The 10713-nt window shown below is 41.6% G+C and overlaps 1 gene segment (V, D, J or C); it reads left to right on the top strand.

Annotated features, from left to right (window-relative positions):
- Positions 1-1954: 1954 nt before the first annotated feature.
- LOC127691573 (T cell receptor delta constant-like) lies at positions 1955-9397 on the top strand. The segment is given in 5 exon segments: positions 1955-2135; positions 6288-6566; positions 7139-7201; positions 7481-7597; positions 8661-9397. Coding segments are annotated over 4 exon segments (522 nt in total).
- The last annotated feature ends 1316 nt before the right edge of the window (positions 9398-10713 follow it).

Raw genomic sequence — 10713 nt, 5'->3', positions numbered from 1 at the left:
GACAAATGTATTAGGTTTTTCTTAATAAAATACTCTATACACGATTAAAAACTCTATCCAGAAGCTTAATAAGAATACATTTTCTACAACTACCTTGAAAAGCCATAGGATAGGTTTCTGGTCCTGGCCCGCTGGTCAGGAACTAGGACCACAGAAGCTCCGGATGCGAAGAGTCTCTCAGAGTAAGAATTGTGATTGTGGTGTAAGAACAGAGGTTAGAAACAAGGGAAAGACATGAAATAAGGCATTAAATGTACTCTACCCATCTATCTATCTATCTATCTCATCTTGGCTTCTTTTCTTTCTTTGATTTTTCTTTGAGAACTTGCATTAAACCAGCAAGGCTGGCCTCTGATTAAATGATCCCCAAGATCCCATGCAAGCCAGGTAACACTTACCTCTCCTGTAAGCCCCAAATCTGGAGACTCAAGGCATCAGGGACTCATATCTTGGAGAAACACAGACACTGACTCCAGAGCAACTGGGAAGTGATGGTGTTCTCCTGAAAGCATTATCCACTGGTAACCTGATCCAGTGTTTCAAACCCAGGGTTCAATGGTTTGGCTGCCAGCATGAAGCCACTGGAGCCAACCCAGAGACCAACAGTCTTTCTAATGGCTCAAAAATTCCAAGTCCATTGGGGAAGCCATTACGTCTTACATAATGGCATGTGAGTTTTTCTCATTCTAGAGGAAATAAAGAAGTGGGACACATACATGAAAATGGAAACCCTGGTAGTCCTGAGTGACTGGAACTTTCAGTTTGGTCTCTGCCTCTCAGAGGATATAAAAACTTTCAACGGTTCTCCACTGCCCGTTCCTATCAGGGAAACAGTGGGATTTATTAAATTTTCTTATTTCTAAGGGGACAAACACCAGAGCAACAGAGAGAAGGAGGGAAGCAAAATTATGCTACAGCTGACCGCAGTCTGATTGATGTTTGGTAAATTGCATCTGAGCAAAAAGTACTATGTTTCATTTTCTCTTTAAACCGCTTCCACTTGAAATTCAGAAATATCTTCTGTGTTTAGAGTCAAATCTTTAAGGCTGAGCCTTTGGGAGTCTTGGGGGAAAGGAGATGGAAGAAATAAATCTTTGCTATCTGTAGGGACACTGACCATACTTCCCGGTGATCTTGTACTTTCCTCTCTGGTTTCTGCCTGCAGTGATAGAAGTTAATACGATGTGTGAAGCTCAGGCACAGAAAGTGAGGATTTCAAATCAGATCTTCAGTTCTGAAATCTTCAGCTTCCAATGATGGTCCTCCATTACTATCCTTCCCTTTTCTGTAGTTGTAGCTCTAGTCCTTGAGTTTGATGATGATATCGTGTGGTCCACACAGTCATGATGATTACTGTGCATTCCTCAGACTCGTATCTGACTCCAAGATCAGAGGAAATTATAAAATGAAACTAAATGAGGACAACAACACAAGGATTGGCCTGTCTGACCTACAGGCAAATACAGCACCAGTGGGGTCTTGCCAACCACAACTATTTCTTACTCAACCTTCAGGTCCTTGGTTCTCTTCCTAGGCTCAGTAATTAGAAAGTAAATGCATCACTACCATGAAATTTACTCTGAGTAATGGGGGAAAATAGAACTCAAATCAAAATATACGGTTTGTGGTTCAAGAGAAGGGAGCTAGAATATGAGAAGACGATGTTTCTAAGGCCTCCTCGCCTTGCCTTCAGTCAGTAAGAAATCTGGTATTCTAGCTCAGTATCCAGCTACTGTGTTTTTCCTGAAGACCTTCTCAATAAATCGGGAATTAGGTTTTGCATCTTGAAGTCAGCTGTCTGTCACCCTCTCTTGCTTTGCTTCAGTCCTGTCCCCTCATCTCTTAGATGGAGACCTTGTGCTCGCTTTCCTATCCAAACATTCAGCTACTATCAGCTTCAAAAGAAAAGGACATGCTGTGTTCTTGGCCTCCTGACTCATCAAGGACAACTTTGCAATTCTCTGAAGTGCAGACTCTATAGGCTGAATTGCAAGCTGAGAGGCAAGACACAGATGTTCAAGCCCCGGCCCAGGGCTAGCCCCAGACTGGTTATCTGTAAAGCAAGATTATAATGTGCTCCTGGGACACCCGACAGATGTTTTTTGGAACTGGCATAAAGCTCTTTGTGGAGCCCCGTAAGTCGATTTTTTTCTACATTTCTATGGATAATTTGAATCCTGGAACTAGAAATACAAACCATCTTATATTACAAATTATAACTAGAAGATTCACTTACATCTCAGAGTTACAGTGGGACAGAAGGAAGTGGGCCAGGATGAAGATGCTAAATTTTTAATATGCTTCTGTTACTACATTTATTTTTAAATATATATAAAACTCTAGTCCTTATTTTTTTTCTTAAATCTACAGATCAAGCTAGAAAATACAAAGAAATCTTTTTTTAAAAAATTACACTCATAAATGTATCACTTAAGGGAAAGGGAAGCAGTCATAGGGGGTGCTTGGGCTCAAACTCCCCAGGAAAATTATTTGCTTCCTGCACATACCTTTGGCTAAGCTAACTAGTCTGCATGCCTCCTTAGAGAGCACAAATATCCTATAGTTCAGAAGGCTTCAAAGACAGGTGGTTAGCCAAGTCAGAATAACCAGGTAGAACAAACTTCGGGGTTTGAGTGCAATTCCATACTGGCAAAGAGCCTTGAAATTCTGGGTGACATTTCTTACAGGTGTCACAATTCTTATAGAGGCAGTAGGATGCTCTGTGTGGTTCTATGATGGATAATATCTAAGTTTGTAAGTCATAGAGAGCATTTAGAAAGGATGTTGTCTTCTCTTTGTGTTATTTCCCAGCAGGTAATTTTAGCATTGTATGAGTGCTCATAGAGGAGAATGTCTGAAAACCAAGTGGTATTGTCCGAGCAAATAGACCTGGAAAAGCACTGAAATAGAGTTATATTTATGGAATAACAAGAGACTGTTCTTAAAAGATAAACATCAAAATTTTTCACTTAAATCTTATCTTCAAATATTTGTTTAAATAAAATACAGAATAGAGTAAGTTCCATGGAGTACATTCTACTTATTTAAAAAGGAAGGTCCAACTCAAGCCAGACATCTGTTTTCTTTCATTACCATGGCAACCAGATGTCAATTAATTGACTAAATTAATTAAATTGAGTAAATTTTTCTTTCAATTGTTTTTAAACATATGGATCTCAACTTAGAGAGAGAAACTGAGAAAATGTATTACTAAATCAATGCATTACGTTCAATTTGAAAACCTGACTAATACTTTCAAGGCTCAGCATGTGCATGCCTGAACCTCTTCAAACATCCATCTTGACAGTTATATTATAATATTCATATTATTCAGAAATTATCTCCCTAGCCCAAGATGATTATTGATGATAGCTTCTTAGTGAGTATAGATTTTAAAATGCACACACACAGCTGAGCCCAGAAGCACACACTATACTATTGGCACTCAGGAAGCTGAGGCAGGAGGATTAAGAGTGTGAAGTTAGCCTTAACAACTTAGTAAGACTCTGTCTCAACAAAAATCCAAGCAAGCCTTCATTATTCAGATTAGATCATACTCTTGAGTATCTGATAAGGTAGGGTTTTGAGTTTGCTTTGGTTAGTTTGGTGGATTTGTTTTGTTTTGTTTTAACAAATTTCTAACTCCTAACTCTCTTGAAAAATCAACCACAATACATCTCCGGCCACAAACAGGATAATGAACAAGAGATACCAGGCTCTGAAAGGAGCAGCAGGTAATGAAGTCTTGTGGTTTCCAGCCGTTAATGCTGGGGTTATCAGTTTTGCTGTCAGCAACTTCAGTGTGTAAGAAGACTAAAAAGCAAAGGTTTTCTCAGGAGGGTTGAGAGCAGATAATTCTAAGAAACCCTTTGAAAAAAAAAAAAGGAAAGAAAGAAAAGAAAGCCAATCTTGTCTAGAACCAAGCCAAAATAGCCAGAATCTTAGGAATTAGTCTTGTACCCTGAGTGCCAGAACAGATCCCAATCTTTCATTTGAGCTTCTTGGTGGAGAAAAAAATGGAGAATTATGATTTACTCATGAGAAAGCCTTCTCTGAACAGCTTGTTCTCTTAGGATATTCCTGACCTACCTTAATCCAATTCTACTGTGGAGAGCAGCAGGTACCTTCCCATCAACAGTCACACCCCTCAAGCAATCTGTCCAACTGATTTGGTTTCAATACCATGGACCCCACTGCTAAAACTCAAACCCAGGGGGGAAAAGTCAATCTGTTTCTACTTGCACATGCATTACCAAGTTTTTCGGTTAAGAAAGACCTGATTCCTTGACCATAACACATAAGAGATAAAAATACATTGTAATTGAACATAGATTTCATTTGGAGCCAACAAGCCCAGCTCTTTTTTAGTAAATACTAAGTACAGTGTTCACAAGAAAAGTTACTGTTGAAAGTCAGAAATGAAACATACAACAAGAAATCTGCTCACGGGTCAGTTGTCATTCCTTATTGTATGTAAAACAAGGTTCCTTCTTTCACAGTTATTTGAAGAAGATAAGACAGAAGCCAAGTCTCTGAGAACACAAAATTTATCACAATTCAGAAACCTCAATCAGGCAGTTGTCTTTCTGAAAGTGTCAACATTTCCGGTTTTAAGGAAAGGGGGAGAAAGTGCATACCCGGATCAGCAGTAGGGTCTATTCAAAGCAAAGTGTGAAAGAAGAGGAGGCAGGCAGGGGATCCAATTCTTGGACCAGCATTCATCCCGTAGCCCCTTGTAGAATAAAACAAGAAGTGGGCTTAGCTGGTTTTATATCTACAAGTACTTTCTGAAAATGGTAGTCCTTATCTTCTGATGGTCTGTGCCTACCATTCAGGAGATGAAAACAGAAGCATCACATGTTCAAGGTCATCCTTGTCTATATATAACAAGTTCAAAATCAGTCTGGGATGCATGAGACCCTGTCTCAAAAGAAACAACTCAAAGAAAATAGTAAAAATCTGTAATCTCAGCTCTTAGGAGACTGAGACAAAATGATTAAAAGTTTAAATACAGAGGCTGGAGAAATGACTCAATGCTACTGATTGCTCTTTTAAGAGGCCCTGAGTTCAATTTCCAGCAACCACATGGTGGCTCACAACCATATGTTATAGGATCCAATGCCCTCTTCTGGTATGTCTAAAGATAGCTACAGTGTACTCAAATACATACATAAAATAAATAAATCATTCTTTTTTTAGGAAAGAGTTTGAATACAGCCTGGAATACATATAAAGATGATCTCAAATGAAGAAACAAAAATTGCTCAAATAAAATTGTAGTCTGGCTCTAAAAAAGGAATCAGATCCACCAAATGGAGATCAATCTACCTTTTACTTGCAGTGGGATGTCTCCAGTCTACCAAACAGGGGAAACGCCCTATAATAGCTTCAACATCGCCCTCCTCCAGTTCAAATTGACTATGTGGACCTTTTTAAAAGTCTGTGGTTTTAATTGACATAATGCAAAACAGGAGCACATTGAAGCCAAAGGATGAAATTGAGTGTTATCCTCAGAAATACCATCTAACTGGTATGAGACACAGTCTCTCTCCTTGGCTTGGTGTTTGCATTCACCAATGAGGCTAGACAGGCTAGCCAGCAGGCCCTGGGAATCTGCTGTCTCGAAAGATGCCTTCCTGGTGCTGAGTTTACAAGCACATGCCACCACGTGCAGCATTTTTATGTGGGTTTTGGAAATCAAACTCAGGTCCTCATGCTTACAAAGCAAGCAATTTACCAGCTGAGCTATCCACCCAACCTTTTGAGGTTGGTGCTTTTGATTTTGATTTAGTTTGGTTGTTTGGTTTGGTTTGGTTTGGTTTGGTTTGGTTTGGTTTGGTTTGGTTTGGTTTGGTTCGGTTCGGTTTGATTCAGTTCAGTTCGGTTTGGTTTGAGACAGGGTATCATGTAGCAGAGGCTGGACTGGTACTCAAGGATAACCAAGAACTCCTCATTCTCCTGCCTCCCTACTGTAACATGTGGTATATTGAAGTATGATGGGTTTATGCGGTGCCAGGGATCACACCCAGGGCCTGTACTAGATCATCAGTTCTAGAAACTTCTCTGCAGTTGTTACACCCATCCCTCCTCCAGCCCTATCTCATTTTAGCTCCTTACTAGAAGTCAAACTAACTGCCTCTTCTTTCTTCTCACCTTGTCCACACTTCCATGAATTGCTATCAAGGGTACAATACTACTAATGAATCTAGAATGTTCTAGATTCTAGCAAATGCCTGTTTAATTCTCATTGGACTACAAACTAGCATCTCAGTTGACTATATTTTCAGAAAGCCAGCCTCCTGCCAAGCCATCTGTTTTCATCATGAAAAACGGAACAAATGTTGCTTGTCTGGTGAAGGATTTCTACCCCAAAGAGGTGAATATAAGTCTGAGATCATCCAAGAAGATAGCTGAATTCGACCCTGCTATAGTCATCTCCCCCAGCGGGAAGTACAGTGCTGTCAAGCTGGGTCAGTATGGAGATTCAAACTCAGTGACATGTTCCGTTCAGCACAACAGCGAAACTGTGCACTCAACTGACTTTGAACCATATGCAAATTCTTTGGGTAAGTATCTAGCTTAAAGAATTAAAGCAAAGATGGGCAAGCCAGAGGAAAGAGAAGCGAGCAATATGAACTCGGGGTGGATAACTTTTGACTTAGCATTGTGCTAGTTAATAATAATAATAATAATAATAGTAACAACAATAAGGTGCTCATCTCTGCCTAAGAGGGAAATGCTTTGCATCTCTCCTCTTGTTTAATCCCCATCCCTCATCCTCACCAACCAAAATGTCTGGCACCAAATGTATCATTTAGTCCAACACAAATCCCGAAATTCCACAAGGGTGGCTGTCTCATCATGGGATTAAAACTCCTTTTCCTGCCTACAAATTAGAGAGCATCTTGATGTTGTAACGAGGATGCCAAAAAGGTCCCAAACAGAAGGAATCCAGTCTGAATAAACAGTTGTGTGAGCCTCTTGCCCTCAGTTTACCAACCAAAAAGGTCCCAAACAGAAGGAATCCAGTCTGAATAAACAGTTGTGTGAGCCTCTTGCCCTCAGTTTACCAACCTAGAGTCTCCTCCTTTGGTTTCTTGGTTGTCATCATCATCTTGAGCACCGTTGTTTCTTCCAGATAATATAAAACCAGAACCTGAAAATGACACACAAGACTCAGAGCCTTGCCGTGGCCCAAGAGGTTAGTTAAATCAAGTGGTTAAAACAAATTCTGTTGTTGTCTCCTGGAACCTGAAAGCATCAAAGTCAAAAGAAAAATATACATATGCATATACACATACATATACACATACACATACATATACATATATCTCACACATACTGAGCCCAGCTGGTTCCCTTGGCCTCCATCCCAGCAGAACTTGTCAGGCTATGAGCCAATGTTTCCCAGACTGCCCTGTGTGGGTGGGCACAGGGCAATTTGGTCTCCCCTAACTCCACTGTCCTTACTTTTATTCAGTCATAGTCCACACAAGGAAGGCAAACATGATGTCCCTCACAGTGCTGGGGCTCCGACTGTTGTTTGCCAAGACTGTTGCCATCAATTTTCTCTTGACTGCCAAGCTATTCTTTTAAGGTAAGAATTGGTCACTTCATATTCCCAGCTCCACCCTAATTATGCTATAAATTGTAAGGAGGTTAAAAATGGTAATAAATAAGACGAGTGTGGAGGAACACTACTAGAATTCTAGCAGTTTGGAAGCTGAGGCAAGAGGATTAATGTGAGTTCAAGACCAGACTGGGCTGTGTGATACCAAGCCAGCAAGGGCTACATAATAAGATAATATTTCAAAACAAAGAAAGAAAAAGGAAAGGAAAGGAAAGAAAAGGAAAGGAAAGGAAAGGAAAGGAAAAAGAAAAGAAAAGAGGGAGGGAAGGAGGGAGGAAGGAAAGAAGAGAGACAGACAGAGACAGAGAGAGACAGAGAGGCCTAGGTTTGTCTATAAAGCCTTTTCCTAGATACTGGAGAGATGGCTCAGTGGCTAAGAACAGTGATTACTCTTCCAAAGAACCAGAGTTCAATTTGAAACTCACAACCATCTATAACTAAAGTTCCAGAGTTCTAATGTCCTCTTCTGGCCTCCAAAACCTCTACAGACACATGGTTCACAGATATACATGCAGACTAAATACCCATAAACATAAATAAAGTAAAACACTCCTCTCCCTTATCTTCCCCAGTATAGCCAAATGTTCATCAATTCACATTCGAGGAATGAGCCTATATTTTAAGGGTTCAATTGATCTATAAGGATAGCCACTCATTCCCAAATGGGTATCTAGCCCTACCTGTTAACTTTACTAGCAGTTCAGAGGTCACATCAGTACAAAGAATGTTACTCTAGGCATTTGAAGAGCAAGTTTTAGTCCTGACATTGTGACTAGCTCCTGGATACCTCTGCCAGTTAGCTTACCCTCTCTGGCCTTAGATTTTTAAACTACACGAAAGCAAGCAGGTCTGATTACTATACCAACCAGCAGAACCCCTGCTATGTCAGCAGTGGCATGTTCTACAATTGATTAATGATGTCTGTAATGGTACCGCACAGTAGACACCAACCTTCCCAAAATGATATCACCACACAACTCTTTCCAGGCTCAGGGTCTGTGATTCTATAACCACTTTCCTTTACTTGCAGGTAGGCTGGCATGAGAAGACTACAGTTCCTAAAAGAAATCAAAAGCTTAGAAAGATGCTATATCCAAGGATTCCAGCTTCTCAGTGCTTCAGACTGACTTCACCGCCACATTTAAACAGCTGCTAGCAAAACCAGCTTTTCTGTGAAAGCAGCAAGCCTAGCTAATCCTCCAGTCTAGAAGGAAAGGGAAAGTCAGCAGGAGAGGAGTGTGCCCTGGCTTTGCACGGCCACTTTACAAAGGCATGGAGAACTATGAAACCAGACCAAAGGCATGGAGAACTATGAAACCAGACCCATTTTTTTTTCCCCTATAACTGGAATCCTTTGAAAATGGTGTTTCGTCCTTCTTTATTTACCTAGAACTAGAAAGTGGGGACCAGTAAATCACCAGCCTCATTATCCAGGAGGAAATGGTCTTGAGAGAACCCATATCTTTTTAGCTAAACATGGAAAGGTGCACTCAACTCATGCCTAGCCAGAGCCCTCTTCCCCTGAGGCACGTATGGCCCACCCTCTGCATTTGCTCCGCCCACCCTCTGCATTTGCTCCGCCCACCCTCTGCATTTGCTCCGCCCACCCTCTGCATTTGCTCTCCCAGCCACGCAGAAGAGTTTTCCCAGCAGCACTAGGGTGTGAACAATTTTAGCACTTTCTGTTTCTCCTAATACTTTACAAACAAAATCACATTTGGCTTCCTTAATGCTCTCCAAGCAGACAATAAAGCTTCTAAAATCGCATCTAATTATTTTCCACTCTATTACCAAAGATGAAAGTAAAATACAGAAAGGAACGACACTCTTTCTGTGGAATGACTTCGTGTGTATAAACCGGCTGAGTCCCGGGCACAATACAGAGAGTAGAGAATTAATACCTGTGCCCGGCCTGCCAAGGACTCACTGTGCAAGTGTTTTGGAAGCAGGAATAGGGATGTAACCTCCCTCTCTCCCTGTGAAGACAGTACTTCATTGTCTTTGCCTGCCCGTCTGTGCCCAGGCTTTTGACATCACTGGGCACAGACCCGTTCCCCTCAGTCTTTGATGCTGATGCCCTTCTGCCTTTCTTCTCGGGCCTGCCTCTCTCGCTTTTATTAAGCTGTTCACCTCTGGCTTCACTCACTGTGAAGTGACTACCAGGGGAGGAAGATGCTCAGAGCCATTAGTCTCCTGGAAGCCAGGCTGAGCGTATCCGTCACACCACGGCTTCCTGTGTTTGAGGCCTTCCATCCTGTCTAGGGAACTGGGCCCTGGTTTCCTGCTGCTATTGCGACAACAGCAACACCTTCGGTGTGGTGTTCAGCCCTGTTAACCCCAGTTCGGCTTTATTGACACAGTCACCGTGGGTAGCAGGCCCTAAACTCAGAACCGTGGTTTCCTCAGTTCCTGTGAGAAGCATAAAGCAGGGGCCATGGTGTGACGTGTGAAAGAGAAGTTATCACTGCCAGTTCCCTAGCTACCACGAACCACAGCCCCCAGACTGAGGGAGGCAATGATGCTGTGCGTCTCGGGATTCAGGCAAATCTAGGTGGATAAGCCAGGTCTCCCCACGGAAAAGCAATCACAGCACGCCACAAGAATGCCTAGTGCCAAAGCACTCGCTTCAGCTACCTTGCTGCGACATCAGAATGCTACTCTGAAGTTGTTAGGAAAGATCACAGCCTCTTTTTCCAAGCAGAAAAAAAAAATTGCCAAGCCTGCCCTCCCCTCCACCTGGGGAAAAAACAAAATGACTGTACTTTGTCAAAAGTCATTCGGTGAGGCAGAGATGTGGCTGGAAATGGAACCAAGGTCTCAAGACTGACAGCCCAAAGTTACTGTCCCAGGGGCTCCCTATATCACCAAAATGAGGACAATGTGTCAATCTAAATGTCACTACACTGAGCTTTAGAACAGCCTCTTGTCAGCAACAAATGAGACAACTGACCCACCATGCCAGGAAAAATGAAATCCTAGCATAAACCAAGACTATGAATTTTTCCCACCAAAAGGAGCCTCCAAAAACTTTAAATTAATATTTTAGTTAGTATATGAATAATGAGTTTGATGGTAAGATTTGC

The sequence above is a fragment of the Apodemus sylvaticus genome, chromosome 8 (assembly GCF_947179515.1).
Source record: "Apodemus sylvaticus chromosome 8, mApoSyl1.1, whole genome shotgun sequence".
Classification (NCBI taxonomy): Eukaryota; Metazoa; Chordata; class Mammalia; order Rodentia; family Muridae; genus Apodemus; species Apodemus sylvaticus.
The sequence above is the reverse complement of the archived record's forward strand: the minus strand, read 5'-3'. Positions and strand labels throughout refer to the sequence as shown.